Source organism: Ips typographus, linkage group LG10 (genome assembly GCF_016097725.1).
Source record: "Ips typographus isolate SLU linkage group LG10, UJ_Ityp_2.0, whole genome shotgun sequence".
In the NCBI taxonomy this organism is placed as follows: domain Eukaryota; kingdom Metazoa; phylum Arthropoda; class Insecta; order Coleoptera; family Curculionidae; genus Ips; species Ips typographus.
The window spans coordinates 5,669,080-5,687,129 of record NC_138431.1 but is presented as its reverse complement, the minus strand read 5'-3'; the positions used below and the strand labels follow the sequence as shown (position 1 = coordinate 5,687,129).

The 18,050-nt window shown below is 37.4% G+C and overlaps 1 protein-coding gene and 1 long non-coding RNA gene across 3 annotated transcripts; both read left to right on the top strand.

Annotated features, from left to right (window-relative positions):
* Nucleotides 1–8,254: 8,254 nt before the first annotated feature.
* LOC145734825 (uncharacterized) lies at nucleotides 8,255–10,010 on the top strand. Of its 2 annotated transcripts, XR_014179500.1 has the most exons (4): nucleotides 8,255–8,694; nucleotides 8,753–9,062; nucleotides 9,121–9,788; nucleotides 9,841–10,010. It is a non-coding gene; the product is annotated as an uncharacterized LOC145734825 (long non-coding RNA). The 2 variants fall into 2 exon arrangements; XR_014179499.1 differs by having other exon boundaries at nucleotides 9,121–10,010.
* A 10-nt stretch (nucleotides 10,011–10,020) lies between these two features.
* LOC145734736 (zinc finger protein 711-like) lies at nucleotides 10,021–15,012 on the top strand. Its single transcript, XM_081988322.1, has 3 exons — nucleotides 10,021–10,164; nucleotides 10,303–10,813; nucleotides 14,249–15,012. Exons 1-3 carry the CDS (start codon nucleotides 10,154–10,156, stop codon nucleotides 14,993–14,995), a joined length of 1,269 nt encoding a protein of 422 aa, XP_081844448.1. The 5' UTR covers nucleotides 10,021–10,153; the 3' UTR covers nucleotides 14,996–15,012.
* The last annotated feature ends 3,038 nt before the right edge of the window (nucleotides 15,013–18,050 follow it).

Genomic DNA, 18,050 nt, shown 5'->3' with positions numbered 1-18,050 from the left:
TTTGGCAGTTTGGTAACGCTCAAAGCTCACCTGAAACGCGGTTGTCCTAAGGTGAAGAAATCGAAGGGGGAAGAAATTGATCCGGAAGATTTGCTCAGTAAATTACCTGGAATTCGGGCTAAAGTGGTGAAAAGTTCGGAGAAAAGTTACTCGTTGCGAAACGGCAGAAAAAGCTCCAACGACACCAAGTTTTTCTTTATATGTCCCAGGTGTCCGCAAATTTTCTCCACCCAAGAACTGCTCGACAGTCACACAGAAAAGTGCGTTCTAAACGAGTATTTGGGACCAAAAAAACCACCAAAATCCGTTGAATCGTACCGTTTCGACCGTATCATCAACATGTACGTATGCAGCAAGTGTGACGACAAATTCGACTTTAAATCCGCCATGGATGAACACATGAAAAGTCACCCCAATTTTACTTGTGACACTTGTCACAAATCTTTCGAGTCTTTAATTCAATTTGGATTCCACACAGCTAAACACAACGCAAACACTATAATGACATGCCCTTGTTGCTGGTTGTATGCGACTAAATCAAAAGGTGACCTAACATTTCACATTCAAAACGAACATCCAGTGGAAATTGGCAGCGACGAAGCGGTTTGCGTAGTTTGCTTAAAAACCTTCAACGACCCGAAAAAATTGCAACACCACCAGAAAAACTATCACAAAGTGACGGTGGACGTGGAACCTTCGATGGGAGGACGTCTTCTAAGCCCCCCAGCTAAATCGCACTCGCAGGAACCGCTTTTGTGCGACACGTGCGGGAAGTATTTCAGTTCCAAGTATCGTTTAGAGCGGCACCACAGGGCCATGCATCAAGGTTTGAAACCGTTTGAGTGTCGTTTCTGTGGTAGGGCTTTCACCGGTAAAGACACAATGAAAAAACACGAAAGGATTCACACGGGAGAAAGACCGTACTCGTGCGAGTACTGCGGGAAATGTTTCAGACAACCGGGACCTTTCAGTGTTCATTTACGAATTCACACTGGAGAAAGACCGTACCAGTGTAAATTTTGTAAGAAAGGTTTCATTACCAATCAAATGCGGAAAAGTCACATGAAAAATTGTCCTGGACGACTAGGGCTCGGTTCGGACTATGGGGATTATTTGTATGTGCCTACAGTCGATTTTGCTTGACTTGAAGTAGAAAAAAACATTTTTTTCACTTCAAGCCATTCACAATGTAAAAACCATTACAGTTACTCAAAACTTCTTTTTACTAGTGCATTAGTGGATGAATTGAACTAGAGACTTTACAACTGCTCGTCAAAACGAATGGGACAGCAAAATGGGTCCCACAATTTTTTTTTATTTCATAACTACAAAGACGGATTGAAAATATTACACCCGTATTTTTTTCTTTTCAAAAATATTAAGTCTAAATAGAAAAAAAATGCTGATAAAAACTACATTAATCTCATGTTTTAAACGCCCGCCGCCGGTGACGTACTACACTATCAACCAATCAGCGACAAGAAGTGAAACAGTTGGCGTGCAACATAGCCAATAAAATCGCCCAGAATTACGTACGTCACACGGGCGCCAAAACAGATCTTTTAAATTTAATGGACAAATTCAAACTAATGGAGGAACATTTACGACCATAATTTTTTCTTCAAGAATGTGAAAAATTAGTTTTTTGTTCCTATTCTTTCGATTCCAGTCATTAAAACGAAAATTTATGATATGTGGCTCTTTTTTCAACTGCCGTTTCTTCAAATTGATTCACTCGATTTTAATAATTTTTTTGAAGATCAAAAGGTATTTTCTTCCTCTTTCTGATGACCTAAGTTGTCACAGATCCAAGTGTACTAGGTGTAGTTGTGACGCCATTTCTCACCAAAAAGTCTTGTGGCCAATATCTCTAGAGGTTTTCGCCAGTTTGGTGAATGCAAATTGTATTGTAAAATTTCAAAAATTGAGTCATTTTTACTTCTCTTGTCATTAATTTAACCATTTTTTCAAATCTTTTGTGGAAAAAGTCAGGGATTAGCAAGGTTAATCTTAAAACTACCCAATTTAAGTAAAAAGCTTAATCTGCGTTATACAGGGTGACCCAAACTAAAAATTTAATACATTGAGTGGAAATCGATTTGTGTTTTAAAACGAGAGTCAACTTTGACGCCCTCTAGCGGCTAAACGGGGCAACTTAGCCCTGCCTGGTCAACGTCACATGATAGTCACGTTCATTAGCTTTCTTTTGTTCTACGGTGGTTTTATACAGGGTGTTTCAAATAAGCGAGTTATGGATGGTTTTCTGGAAAAGTACACGAAAATTTAATCTAAGATTTTTTGGCCCTACTATACTAACCTCCATTTTGGATTTTTCTCAATCAAAGTGATTTTTTGAACTAATTTGAACCTGGGAAACCCAAATCTCACGTCCATTTTGCTCTAACTGGCACCGTTCCGAAGATGATTTTGAAATTATGTCAATTTTGACACTTTAGGGCGTGGCACTCTTGCAAAATGACATTTTGACAAATGACACTTTACGTCATTTTTGTACTACTAACCTGAAGGTATTTAAGCAGACGAGGTTAATTTTGAAAATAAAAAATTTTCTGAAAAAAATCTGAAGGTATCACCTTTGAAAATTCTTGACAATTCTAGTTTTTTATTTTTCAAGGTCAAAGGGTGCGTGATACCAAAAAAGTGTATAGAAGGTAAAAGTTGCACCCCATTGAGTTGCATTTGTGATACAAATTTCAGACCTCTAACCTGAAACCTTCTTGAGATATTGAGTAAAAACTGTAAAAAACGAGAGTCAACTTTGACGCCCTCTAGCGGCTGAACTGAGCAACTTAGCCGTGCCCAATCAACGTCACATGATACCTCCATTCATTAGCTTTGTTTTGTTCTACGGTGGTTTTATACAGGGTGTTTCAAATAAGCGAGTTATGGACAATTTTCTGGAAAAGTGCACGAAAATTTAATCTAAATTACAAGTTTTTTGGCCCTACTGTACTAACGGCAACTATTTTGGATTTTTCTCAATCAAAGTGATTTTTTTAACTAATTTGAACCTGGGAAACCCAAATCTCACGTCCATTTTGCTCTAACTGGTACCGTTTCGGAGACGATTTTGAAATTATGCCAATTTTGACACTTTAGGGCGTGGCACCCTTGCAAAATGACATTTTGACAAATGACACTTTACGTCATTTTTGTACTATTAACCTGAAGGTATTTAAGCAGTTGAGGTTAATTTTGAAAATAAAAAATTTTCTAAAAAAAATCAGAAGGTATCACTTTTGAAAATTCTTGACAATTCTAGTTTTCTATTTTTCAAGGTCAAAGGGTGCGTGGTACCAAAAAAGTGTATAGAAGGTAATTGTTGCATCCCGTCGAGGTGCATTTGTAATAAAAATTTCAAACCTCTAACCTGAAACCTTCTTGAGATATTGAGTAAAAACTGTAAAAAACGAGAGTCAACTTTGACGCCCTCTAGCGGCTAAATGGAGCTACTTAGCCGTGCCCAATCAACGTCACGTGATACCTCCATTCATTAGCTTTGTTTTGTTCTACGGTGGTTTTATACAGAGGGTTTCAAATAAGCGAGTTATGGACGATTTTCTGGAAAAGTGCACCAAAATTTCGCTCAAATTGGGATTTTTACTTTCGAGGAGGGTGGTCAAAGTAAGGCTGCTAGAGCAATAACAATTGAATATCGATACAAACATTTTACATCAAGTAGGCCTAGAATTTGACGTAGATTCCAAAAATTGAATAAAAAATTATAAGTTTGGTTTAATGCTCAAATTTGGGACACCCTGTATACTGATCTAGGAATGCAAATATCTACAAGATTCATATTTGGTATTTCTTTTTATAAAATGAAAATTAAACAAGTTACAAGGATGTTACAAATTCATGGAATCACCCTGTAAACTATTCCATTCTATTGTCAATAACTCGATTATTTTGACAATTATAGGGTGGTTCAATATACTAATTTGTAGCCCATGAAATTGTCTTTTGACCACCCTGTTGTTCAAGACGTTTTAGCCACTTTGGTGTTTGTAAAATTTCAAAAATGGAGTCATTTTTACTTCTCTTGTTATTAATTTAACCTTAAAACTACCCAATTTAAGTATACAGGGTGACCCAAACTAAAAATTTAATACATTTAGTGGAAATCGATTAGTGTTTTTACTTTCACGTAGGATAATGGACTACCAATTCAATTGGGTAGTTTTAAGTGTAATTTGGCTTTTTTCGTATTTCTTCAGCAAAAAAGAAATTGTTGAATTTGAGGAAAACGTCTAAATGTAGTGTTAATTGGATGGTTAAACAATTTTCCATTAAAATCACCTGAACATCATCATTTGGGCCACCCTGTATAAGGCAGACTAAGATTTTTACTTAAATTGGGTGGTTTTACGTTTCTTAAGAAATTAAAAACAAAAAAAAAAGTAAAAATAACCCCATTTTTGAAATTTTGCAAGTAAACGACTCGTTGGACTAAATTTTTCATTTTTTGAATATCCTATACTTCGTTTTTTGAATATCCTAATCATACTATACTTCAGTCACACCCTGTATACTCGGATCCGTGACAACTTTCAAAAAAATCATTTACGTCATCAGAAAGAGGAAGAAAACACCTTTTGATCTTCAAAAAAATTATTAAAATCGAGTGAACCAATTCGAAGAAACAGCCGTTCAAAAATGACTAAAAATTGACATTCTTTTTGAAGAGCAGTTTAATTTTTTTTGCAAAATTAAACACTGTAGTTAATAGTTATTTACATTACTAGTGTGGTATGAACAATTTTATAGCATTAGCCATACCACACTGGTAATGTACAATATTTTATCTACGATCTACACAGAAATCTCTGTAACTTTGATAATGAAAGATTTTACAGCAACTAGAACGATAACGAATGTTTTATTGTACTCGTTGGGTGCTTTACCGCACTAGTGTGAATTTGTTGTGGTATTAAAGTTGTTTTTAGTTAAATCTTCTAAGTTTTTAACTTCACTAATCGGTTGCCAACTCAAGTTTCCTCCACTATGTAATTTTTAGGTAAATTAGTAATAAAAAATACAGATTCAAACACTAGTTTGTTTTTAATTACCCAAACAGGATTTCAGGACTAAGATGCTCCAAGGGGTAACTCCAGTGCTGGTTTTGGGTAATTACACTTCATACTAACTTATCTGTTTTTAGACGTACACGTCGATCAACTAGATCCAGTTTGAGCAAACGAAACATCCCCACTGAATCAAGGAAGATTGTAGAAGAGGAACTGTTCTACAAGTTTGATTCGAATCAAGAATTGTTCATCTGCGACGTTTGTGGTGCAGAATTCCAGAGAGAACAGGAAGCCAAAAAGCACGCGGACATTCACAAAATAGTGCTCAAGTGTCCAGTTTGTCCACTTACGTTCCGTACACACTCAGATTTAGGATTGCACTCCGCTAGTCATGATCCTGAAGGAAGAATTAAATGTCCTTTTTGTCCCTACGTCACTGCCAATTCAGGGACGTACAGTTTCAAGGCGCATCTGAACTACGTGCATCTAAAACAGTTTCCCTTCTATTGCAAAGAGTGCGGTAAAGGATTCAAACACACCAAACCGTTCGAAGAACACCGCAACTTGCATCAGGGCAAAAAGCCCTACGTGTGCGTGGTGTGTCTGAAAGGATTCGTCTACCAGAAGTATTTGCACGTGCACCAAGTGAGAAACCACCAGGTGAGAACATTATCATGATATGGAAAATTAAATTTTTTGGTAATTTTCTGGAAAAAATTACACTTTTCTACTATTAACTTGAGTTAGTATTTAGGCAGTTGAGGTTGGATTTGAAAATTTTCTGAAAAATATCACTTCTTGACAATTCTAGTTTTTAATTTTTCAAGGTCAAAGGGTGCGTGGTACCAAAAAAGTGTATAGAAGGTAAAAGTTGCATCCCATCGAGGTGTATTTGTGATAAATATTTCAGACCTCTAACCTGAAACCTTCTTGAGATATTGAGTAAAAACTGTAAAAAGCAAGAGTCAACTTTGACGCCCTCTAGCGGCTAAACGGGGCAACTTAGCCGTGCCCGCTCAACGTCACGTGATAGCTCCATTCATTAGCTTTCTTTTGTTCTACGGTGGTTTTATACAGGGTGTTTCAAATAAGCGAGTTATGGACGATTTTCTGGAAAAGTGCACGAAAATTTAATCTAAACTAAGGATTTTTTGGCCCTACTGTACTAACGGCAACTATTTTGGATTTTTCTCAATCAAAGTAATTTTTTGAACTAATTCGAACCTGGGGAACACCAATCTGACGTCTATTTTGCTCTAACTGGCACCGTTCCGAAGATGATTTTGAAATTATGTCAATTTTGACACTTTAGGGTGTGGCACTCTTGCAAAATGACATTTTGGCAAATGACACTTTACGTCATTTTTGTACTATTAACCTGAAGGTATTTAAGCAGTTGAGGTTAATTTTGAAAATAAAAAATTTTCAAAAAAAAATCAGAAGGTATCACCCTTGAAAATTCTTGACAATTCTAGTTTTTAATTTTTCAAGGTCAAAGGGTGCATAGTATCAAAAAAGTGTATAGAAGGTAAAAGTTGCATCCCATCGAGTTGCATTGGTGATAAAAATTTCAAACCTCTAACCTGAAACCTTCTTGAGATATTGAGTAAAAACTGTAAAAAACGAGAGTCAACTTTGACGCCCTCTAGAGGCTAAACGGGGCAACTTAGCCATGCCCGTTCAACGTCACGTGATAGCCACATTCATTAGCTTTCTTTTGGTCTACGGTGGTTTTGTACAGGGTGTTTCAAATAAGCGAGTTATGGACGGTTTTCTGGAAAAGTGCACCAAAATTTCGCTCAAATTGAGAATTTTTGCTTTCGACGAGGGTGGTCAAAGTAAGGCTGTTAAAGCAAAAACAATTGAATATCGATACAAACATTTTACATCAAGTAGGCCTAGAATTTGACGTAGATTCCAAAAATTGAATAAAAAATTATAAGTTTGGTTTGTTGCTCAAATTTGGGACACCCTGTATACTGATCTAGGAATAAAGTAGACGCAAATATCTACAAAATTCATATTTGGTATTTTTTTTTTATAAAATGAAAATTAAACAAGTTGCAAGGATGTTAAAAATTCATTGAATCACCCTGTAAACTACTCCATTCTATTGTCAATAACTCGATTATTTTGAGTTTAAGTTTGATTTTGACAGTTTTTACTGTGACAGCCCATAACTCTGTTATTATAACAGTTACAGGGTGGTTCAATATATCAATTTGTAGCCCTTGAAATTGTCTTTTGATCACCCTGTATACCACATATAGTAGAAATGTCACGTTATCGAAAAATTTAAGCTTTTATACCGGGAATGAGTTGTCCAGAAGGAGGATATACAGGTGTGGTAAATCCAAAACCGACCATAGAAAAACCGTGTAACGGACAGAGAAACGTAGGTAATTGCATGCGCGAAGAAAGACAGAAAACGAAAAAAATATCAAGTAGGCCATATTTTCAGCGCGCTGTTGCCAAACGCCAAGTATTCAATACCGTCGTTTTCGTTTCCTGTCTTTCTCCCGCGCATGCAATTACCTACGTTTCTCTGTCCGTTACACGGTTTTCCTATGGTTGGTTTTTTCAGAAATATATTTTTCTGAAAAAAAAATTTTTCAGAAAGCTTCCTAAGTAATTTTTCGGAAAAAATTGGAAAATCCGAAAATTCAAAAATAATTCAATAATAATGTTTAATGTAGGTACTTTTAATTATTAAACTTGATATCTTAAACTATCTCATTAGAATGTATGATAAGTTTGACATTTAAGCAATTTTCCGGAAATTTCCAAAAAAATGGAAATTTTCCTCTTTTACATCTCTAAACATTATTAATTTAGAAAATGGAACTCTAGGTAGGTACGACGGGAAACAAAATCGAAAACGAGTGCCGCACCTGTAACCGCTACTTCTACCGTCCCGAAGCGCTAAAGGAACACGTCGATATTTGCTACAAGAGACTGAAAAAACCGAAAAAAGTGAAGGCATTTTTATGCGACAGTTGCGGACAAACCTTCACGGAAAAAGCGAAACTCCTGGAGCACCTGAGAGTGCACCGGGGCGAGTTACCCTTCGTCTGCACCTGGTGCGGTAAACGATTTCCGGTCAAGTCTTACCTAAAAACTCACGAACGAGTGCACACCGGTGAGAAACCGTACTCGTGCGAGTTTTGCGGTAAACGATTCGGACAACACGCTCCTTTTAGGTTTGTTGTTCTTGTTATTAAGCTGGGTTTATACAGCGCACAATGCATAACATAGAAAGTTGGCTTTACAGTAATGCCTACTGTCGTTTATACAGCGCACAATACCGCATAGAAAGTTCATAATTTTTAACTTTCGACGCAATTCTTATGCGAAAACAGCTGTACGCATGCGCAAATATCCAAAATAATAATCCAAGAAGAAAATTAATTTTGTCGACGGTGCTGGATTTTGGCAACACCGCGCTGAAAATATGGCCTACTTGATATTTTTATAAATTTCGTAATGTCATATTTTGACATCCGCCGTCCGTCATTGTATTGTGTTATTGTTTTGTTTATGAATGGTGGATTTGGATTGTTTGTTGTTGATTTTGTATTTGTGATTTTTTGGTCATTTAGTGCAATAAAAACAGTTGAAGTGTCTACGGAAAAAACAGAGTTTAGTGGTAAAAATTATCTAGAGCTAGTTTCTCTTTACATCAAGAATTTATTAAACAGTTGCAGATGGAACCTTGGCAACAATTGGGGCTTCTTGATGGGTGCTGCAGCTTCAGCATTAAGCTTAAGATGTCAAGAAAAGGAGAGAATACGGAGGTTTAAAACGCGACCTATGAATAGAAAACGCAATGAACATAGTGTTTTTGAAAAAATAGTTTAGTTTGCAGGAAAAACATGATACAGAGCAGTTTTTCAAATATACGCGTGTGACTCCAGAACTGTTCCACAAGTTATTAGCTCTTGTGGGGCCATTCCTGCAGAAAGACAAGACAAAAAATCTAATTAGCCCAAAACAAGGTCTTGCCCTCACTCTGCAGTAAGTATATTCTCAATTCCAAATAAAAATGTGTAGTATTGCCAGTTCTGTTTTTCAGTTATTTATCAGAAGGTTGTTCTATGCAGGAAATAGCATGGAATAATAACACCTGAACCCTGCCATCTTGTGTTGCCAGTGGTGGTTGGAACCATCAGGCATGGTCGGTTTGTGTTGGCTTTCTAAGTATGGAGAATTCTAATATATTGTTGTTATTAAAATTTTTTTTTTTTCCCCTTTTCCAACGTGTTTGAATTTTTAATTAGTGTGCCATGGATATCACGATTTTTGACAGATGACACAGTGAAAGCCTAATAAGGTAAACATAGGATGTGTATCGTTTCCTAGCCAGGTTAACCGATTATTCGGACTGGTAAATATACACGGTTACTGAAAAAATATCATTCTCATAGAACAACGCAAATTTGAAGCCAGAAAACCAGAGCAACGATAACATTGTTGAAAGCCTATTTTCACGAACCGCGTTCCGTGTAAATTCGGAGCGCGCAACCGTAATCGACAGATGACGCTAGACAGCCATAATACGCCATCTGTTAGACAATTATCGTATTACCCGTGTTGTGTCAATCAGTTTTTTTCTTTTTGTGTCAGTCCGTTTGTTTATTTTGAATTTGCTTACAAATTTACCCCTCACACCTTCAGGAAAACTGTATTTCAGAATAAGAACATGAAAGGATTGTAATGCAGAGCCAAGCCAATCAAAGCAAAGTAAGTGTTGCATTAATTTCACCTGCTTTTTTCTAAATGCAACGCTTTTTAGTCTGGATCAAGTTCTGGACATTATTTTTTTACTTCCTAGGATATGAAATAGCCTTAAAAATTATATGTTGTGCGACTGTATAAACACCAAAAAGAAACCCTTGTGATTTCTTGTGCATTGTGCGCTGTATAAACCCAGCAAACTTGCACATGATTCTACAAAGTAAAACTTTTCAGGGTTCATCGTAGGACTCACACAGGAGAACGTCCCTACGTTTGTCATTTTTGTTTAAAAGGATTTACCACCAATCAAGGACTTAAATTGCACAAAAAAAATTGTCCAGACAATCAACTGAATAAAATGCTAAAATCCCATGATGTTAAGGTAAAAACTGGTTTGGATAGCCGACTTTCCACAGAGATACCCAACAATTAAATCCATAACAATTTAAAAAGTTGTTTTTGTTAACACTAGTGACTAAAATAGAAATTTGTTTGATACTAATTGTGTATTATTTTGTAGAGACCACGCGACGTTGCGCAAAAGCTCCAGGAAAACGAAACGAAAATACACCGAATACCTCAACGTGATTTTGAAGGAATCTTCCGACGATGACGATGAACGGAAATCAAAAGTTAAAAAGGAACAGGAGGAGGTGCACTGTAAAAAATGCAATTCGGTCTTTACATCGCGATTCGCGTTGCAACGACACAAACGATCCGAAGAATGTCCTGCTGGAGAGGACGGCGAGGTGGAGGAGAAGACGTTTACGTGCAAACGTTGCCCGCAACAATTCAGCACGCTGAAAGAACTGAAACTACATCGGAAGGAACACGTCCGGAAGGAGTTTGTGGAGAATCACACGTACTACTTTGACGAAAGTCAGGAATTGTACATTTGCAGCACCTGTTCGGCTGAATTTAAGGACGACGAAGAGGCGGACCGGCACACGAAAAGTCACGGGGAAGTTTTGCAGTGTTCGCAGTGCCCCGACAAATTTCAGACGATTTTCCAGCTGGGTAGTCACTTTAAGGTAAGCTGGTCACGTGATCAAACAATAGTTTGATTCGTTAAAGTGATTACTTATCAGCAATACCGTGTGACGTCACGAGGCATGTTTCAGTTGGGCCGCGTTTAGAGCTTGTGATGTTGGTTTTAGGATTTTTATGGTGTAAGGAAGTGTTTGATAGTATTCAGAACATTCTAGTCATTCTAAACGATTTTTCGACACTTTTGGCCATTTTAAACCATTTTTCTATGATTTGGGACACTTGTAGAGTCTTCTGACAATTTTTAAGAGGTTTTTGATAGTATTTAGAAGCCTCTGGCCATTCTAAATGATTTTTCTAAGGGTTAGGACACTTAAAGAAACTTTTGGCCATTTTAAACCATTTTTCTAAGATTTAGAACACTTGTGGAGTCTTCTGACAATTTTTAGGAAGTTTTTGATAATATTCTCTCTCTAACCCTTCTTCAAAATTTTAACCGTTCAACTCGTCTCGTTTTGGAGATATTTACAATTGAATTTGAAACCGTGCAACCAACTAACATATTTTATAGTATTTTCTGGAAGCCCTTTTTGTGCTCTCTCTTTCCTATTCCTAGGGTTTTCGCCTTAAATTGCCAAATAAGGGAGTTAATTAGGGTTAAAAGTACTGGGGCACTTTTGTCAAGAAATGGGTCTGAGGGGTTGTCTAGGTTTTGAGCGTTTTACTCCCAAACTAAGCGATTTACGCCAAAATGTTAAGAATACAAATTTCAAGCCCTTTTAACCCTCTAACCACCCTTAAAAATTTCAATTCTCTAAGTCGTCTCGTTTTGGAGATATTTGGAATTGAATTTTCAACGCCCTCTAGCGGTCAAACCGTGCAACCAATCCACTTATTTTATGGTATTTTCTGAAAGCCCTTCTCTTGCTCTACCTTTCCTATTCCCGGGGAGAACCAAAACCGAAATGTTAAATTAATTGTGACGATTTTTTGGGTGAAATTTCACCCATATGGTACTTTGAAAGTTTGACGCCCTCTAGCGGCCGTACCGCGCGACCGATTCGTTCGTGTAGGGAGTGTTTTGGATTGCTCGTAAAGTGCTCTATCTTTTTGGTTCTGTGACTTTTTCCCCTAAAGTGACAGTTAAGGGAGTTATGGGGGGTTGCGCTGGGGTGGTGGGAGTTTTTTGGGTTTTTCTCGCCAACCGTTCGTTGTACGGTAAAATGAGTGAGAAAGTAAAGTGAAGCCCTTCTAACCCTCTAACAGCCCCAAAAAATTTCAACCCTCTAAGTCGTCTCGTTTTGGAGATATTTGGAATTGAATTTTCAACGCCCTCTAGCGAGCAAACTAGTATTTTCTGAAAGCCCTTTTCTTCCTCTACCTTTCTTATTCCCGGGGCTTTCGCCTTAAATTGTCAAATAAGGGAGTTATTAAGGGTTGAACAGTCGGATGCATAGAGGGCCAAATGGGTTAGAGGGAGGTTGTCTAGGTTTTGGGCGTTTTACGCCCAAACTAAGCGATTTACGCCAAAATGTCAAGAATATAAATTTCCAGTCTTTTCAACCCTCTAACCACCCTAGAAAATTTCAGCCCTCCAACTCGTCTCGTTTTGGAGATATTTGTAATTGAATTTTCAAAGCCCTCTAGCGGCCAAACCGTGCAACCAATCCACTTATTTTATACTATTTTCTGAAAGCCCTTTTTCCGCTCTATCTTTCCTATTCCCGGGGCTTTCGCTCTAAATTGCCAAATAAGGGAGTTATTAAGGGTTGAACAGTCGGGCGCAATGGGTGCCACATGGGTTAGAGGGAGGTTGTCTAGGTTTTGGGCGTTTTACTCCCAAACTAAGCGATTTACGCCAAAATGTCAAGAATATAAATTTCCAGTCTTTTCAACCCTCTAACCACCCTAGAAAATTTCAGCCCTCCAACTCGTCTCGTTTTGGAGATATTTGTAATTGAATTTTCAACGCCCTCTTGCGGGCAAACCATGCAACCAACTAACATATTTTATAGTATTTTCTGAAAGCCCTTTTCTTGCTCTACCTTTCTTATTCCCGGGGCTTTCGCCCTAAATTGTCAAATAAGGGAGTTATTAAGGGTTGAACAGTCGGATGCATAGAGGGCCAAATGGGTTAGAGGGAGGTTGTCTAGGTTTTGGGCGTTTTACGCCCAAACTAAGCGATTTTCGCCAAAATGTCAAGAATACAAATTTAAAGCCTTTTCAACCCTCTAACCACCCTAGAAAATTTCAGCCCTCCAACTCGTCTCGTTTTGGAGATATTTGTAATTGAATTTTCAACGCCCTCTAGCGGCCAAACCGTGCAAACAATCCACATATTTTATACTATTTTCTGAAAGCCCTTTTTCCGCTCTATCTTTCCTATTCCTGGGACTTTCGCCCTAAATTGCCAAATAAGGGAGTTATTTAGGGTTAAAGAGACTGGGGCACTTTTGTCAAGAAATGGGTCTGGGGGGCTGTCAGGGTTTTGGGCGTTTTACGCCCAAACTAAGCTATTTACGCCAAAATGTCAAGAATACAAATTTCAAGCCTTTTCAACCCTCTAACCACCCTAGAAAATTTCAACCCTTCAACTCGTCTCGTTTTGGAGATATTTACAATTGAATTTTCAACGCCCTCTTGCGGGCAAACCGTGCAACCAACTTACATATTTTATGGTATTTTCTGAAAGCCCTTTTCTTGCTCTACCTTTCTTATTCCCGGGGCTTTCGCCCTAAATTGCCAAATAAGGGAGTTATTAAGGGTTGAACAGTCGGATGCATAGAGGGCCAAATGGGTTAGTCTAGGTTTTGGGCGTTTTACGCCCAAACTAAGCGATTTACGCCAAAATGTCAAGAATACAAATTTCAAGCCTTTTCAACCCTCTAGCAACCCTTAAAAATGTCAACCCTTCAACTCGTCTCGTTTTGGAGATATTTACAATTGAATTTTCTTGAGAGAGAATTTTTACAAGGTTTTCGATAGTACTTACAAGTCTCTGGCCATTGTAAACCATTTTTCTAAAGATTAGGATATTTGTAAAGGCCTCCGACCATTTTAAACGATTTTTTGAAGTAATTTTTCATGGATAATAGGACAAACTGGCTATTTCTAAAAATTTTTTTAAGGTTTACTACAATTGAAGAGGTTTCTGGCTAAAAATAAGATTTGTCTACGGTTTAGAAGCTCTTCGCTTTTTAAAACGGATTTTCTAAAATCTAGGACACTTATAGAGTCTTTGGACAGTTATTGATTGTATTTAGAGGCTTCTGAACACACTTCTCTACATGCTGGTGAAGTATTAATAGATAGGATGTAATAAATTAAGGAATACCGGTTACGAATTCGCTGAGTAGGAATTGTAGTGCCTCGTGACGTAGAAGGCGTTTTTGCGTGACGTCATTTTCACATACAAAACGATCTCTTTTAATGCTAAATATTTTTTAGCATTAAACTCGTATTAACATATAATTTTTCAGGTAACGCACAGCGAAGACGACCAATTCGCCTGCCCCCTGTGCCCCGAACTGAAATTCTCCAAACCGTCGTTATTCACCAAACACATAGACACCAAACACCAAAAACGTTACATGTACAATTGCAAAGAGTGCGGCAAAGGGTTTCATAGTCGAACGTTGTGTCGCGAACACATGAACGTGCATTTGGGGGTGAAACCGTTCAAATGCGTGGTGTGCGGAGCCCTGTTCACTTACTCCAAATCGGTGGTAACGCACCAGCTCAAAGCGCACCGAGTAGAAATCCTCGGCAAATCGCACGCCACCGAGTGTTCGTTTTGTCGTAACCGATTCGTGTCGGTGGCTTCGTTGGAACGTCACGTCACCCAGGTCCATTCCACCCCCAAACCGCCCAAGGAAAAGATACATTTGTGCGACGTGTGCGGAATGGGTTTTGCCAAGAAAAACAAAATGGTTGTGCACCAGAGAGTGCACACCGGAGTGAAACCGTATCCGTGCCGTTACTGCGAACGGAGTTTCTCCAAGTCGGGAGAGAGGAATTGCCACGAACGGATTCATACAGGAGAGAGACCGTATTCGTGCGAGTATTGCGGTAAAGCGTTCAGACAGTCTGCCCCCTTTAAAGTTCACATCAGAACCCATACGGGAGAAAGACCGTACGTGTGCGATTTGTGCAGTAAAGGCTTCACGACTAATCAAGGTTTAAAGTTACATAAAAAGAACTGCTCCGTTTTGGATTATAGAATATAATAAGCAAATTCCCTACATCCTGTGTGTGTTTTCTTTGTTAAGCCACCAAAAGCAATACTAATTTGAATGATGCAAGTGAAGAGTAACCAGAAGTGTGAAGCTTGGTTCACATGAATCCGGAACATTCGCGGACAGCGGAAAATCGTTCTGTCCGTCTATCCGGACCGGATTGCATATTTTGATATTTTCCGCGCGTAAACGTCGTAATCATGACATTCATGACAGGGACAGAAACAGCAAAGCAAATATGTCCGTGGAGATGAACGAAAACGATTTTAACACTACGCTAATTGATTTTGTCCAAAGTTACCCCATTTTGTGGGATTCTAAGCACCCTCAACACAAGGATAATAATGCCTTGAAGAAGGCTTGGCTTCAGATTGCCAATCGAATGAAAACAATAAGTATTCGATACAGTCAAAGTTTGAACTGCCAGAAACACAGTTTGAAAAGACAGTCAGCGACAAAATCGTCTGTTAAACTCACTTGGAGTGAGAAAATGACAGTTTTAAGCACATTTTTGGAATCCTCATTAAATTTCTTATCCAATAACCTAAAAAAAAATTACAAAATTCGGTACAGTCAGGGAGAAAAGTGCTGCCAAAGTTTGAACTGGCAGAAACACAGTTTGAAAAGACAGTCAGCGACAAAATCGTCTTTTAAACTTACTTGGAGTGAGAAAATAACAGTTTTATCCACATTTTTGGAATCCTTATTAAGTTTCCTATCTACTAATCTAAAAAACACTAAAAAATCGAGTATAGTCAATTAGAAAAACAGTATCAAAGTTTGAACTGTCAGTAACACAGTTTGAAAGGACAGTCAGAGACAAAATCGCCTGTAAAACCCACTTGGAATGAGAAAATGACAGTTCTAAGCACATTTTTGAAATCCTCATTAAATTTCCTATCCACTAACCTAAAAAAACACTACCAAATTGAGTACAGTCAGAGAGAAAAACAGTGTCAAAGTTTGAACTAACAGAAACACAGTTTGAAAGGACAGTCAAGGATAAAATCGCCTGTAAAACCCACTTGTAGTGTGAAAATGACAGTTTTAAGCACATTTTTGGAATCCTTATTAAATTTCCTATCCAATAGCCTAAAAAAATATTACTAAATTCGGTACAGTCAGGGAGAAAAGTGCTGCCAAAGTTTGAAAACACAGTCAGCGACAAAATCGTCTGTCAAACCCACTTGGAGTGAGAAAATTACTGTTTTAAGCACATTTTTGGAATCCTCATTAAATTTCCTATCCACTAACCTAAAAAAAATACTACCAAATTGAGTACAGTCAGAGAGAAAAAAAGTGTCAAAATTTGAACTAACAGAAACATAGTTTGAAAGGACAGTAAAGGACAAAATCGCCTGTAAAACCCATTTGTGGTGTGAAAATGACAGTTTTAAGCACATTTTTGGAATCCTCATTAAATTTCCTATCCAATAGTCTAAAAAAAACACTAAAAAATCGAGTATAGTCAGTTAGAAAAACAGTGTCAAAATTTGAACTGCTAGAAACACAGTTTGAAAGGACAGTAAAGGACAAAATCGCCTGTAAAACCCATTTGTGGTGTGAAAATGACAGTTTTAAGCACATTTTTGGAATCCTCATTAAATTTCCTATCCAATAGTCTAAAAAAAAACACTAAAAAATCGAGTATAGTCAGTTAGAAAAACAGTGTCAAAATTTAAACTGCTAGAAACACAGTTTGAAAGGACAGTAAAGGACAAAATCGCCTGTAAAACCCATCTGTGGTGTGAAAATGACAGTTTTAAGCACATTTTTGGAATCCTCGTTAAATTTCCTATCCAATAGTCTGAAAAAACACTAAAAAATCGAGTATAGTCAGTTAGAAAAACAGTGTCAAAATTTAAACTGCTAGAAACACAGTTTGAAAGGACAGTAAAGGACAAAATCGCCTGTAAAACCCATCTGTGGTGTGAAAATGACAGTTTTAAGCACATTTTTGGAATCCTCGTTAAATTTCCTATCCAATAGTCTAAAAAAACACTAAAAAATCGAGTATAGTCAGTTAGAAAAACAGTGTCAAAATTTGAACTAACAGAAACACAGTTTGAAAGGACAGTCAAGGACAAAATCGCCTGTAAAACCTATTTGTCGTGTGAAAATGACAGTTTTAAGCACACTTTTGGAATCCTCATTAAATTTCCTATCTACTAACCTAAAAAAACACTACCAAATTGAGTACAGTCAGAGAGAAAAACAGTGTCAAAGTTTGAACTAACAGAAACACAGTTTGAAAGGACAGTCAAGGACAAAATCGCCTGTAAAACCCACTTGTAGTGTGAAAATTACAGTTTTAAACACATTTTTGGAATCCTCATTAAATTTCCTATCTACTAACCTAAAAAAACACTACCAAATTGAGTACAGTCAGAGAGAAAAACAGTGTCAAAGTTTGAACTGCCAGAAACGCAGTTTGAACTAACAGTCAGGAACAAAATGGTCTGTAAAACCCACTTGGAGTTAGAAAATGACTGTTTTAAGCACGTTTTTGGAATCCTCATTAAATTTCCTATCTAATAACATGAAAAAACACTACAAAATTTGGTAGAGTCAGGGAGAAAAACAGTGTCAAAGTTTGAACTGCTAGAAACACAGTTTGAAAGGACAGTAAAGGACAAAATTGCCTGTAAAACCCACTTGTAGTATGAAAATGACAGTTTTAAGCACATTTTTGGAATCCTTATTAAATTTCCTATCTACTAACCTAAAAAAACACTACAAAATTGAGTACAGTCAGAGAGAAAAACAGTGTCAAAGTTTGAACTAACAGAAACACAGTTTGAAAGGACAGTCATGGACAAAATCGCCTGTAAAACCCATTTGTGGTGTGAAAATGACAGTTTTAAGCACATTTTTGGAATCCTTATTAAATTTCCTATCCAATAGTCTAAAGAAACACTAAAAAATCGAGTATAGTCAGTTAGAAAAACAGTGTCAAAATTTGAACTGTTAGAAACACAGTTTGAAAGGACAGTCAAGGACAAAATCGCCTGTAAAACCCACTTGTAGTGTGAAAATGACAGTTTTA

Excerpts from the sequence above, each read along its gene's own strand:
- LOC145734736 (XM_081988322.1), top strand. Across the intron at positions 10,814-14,248 it reads AGCTGGGTAGTCACTTTAAG|GTAACGCACAGCGAAGACGA; the intron begins GTAAGCTGGTCA and ends ATAATTTTTCAG.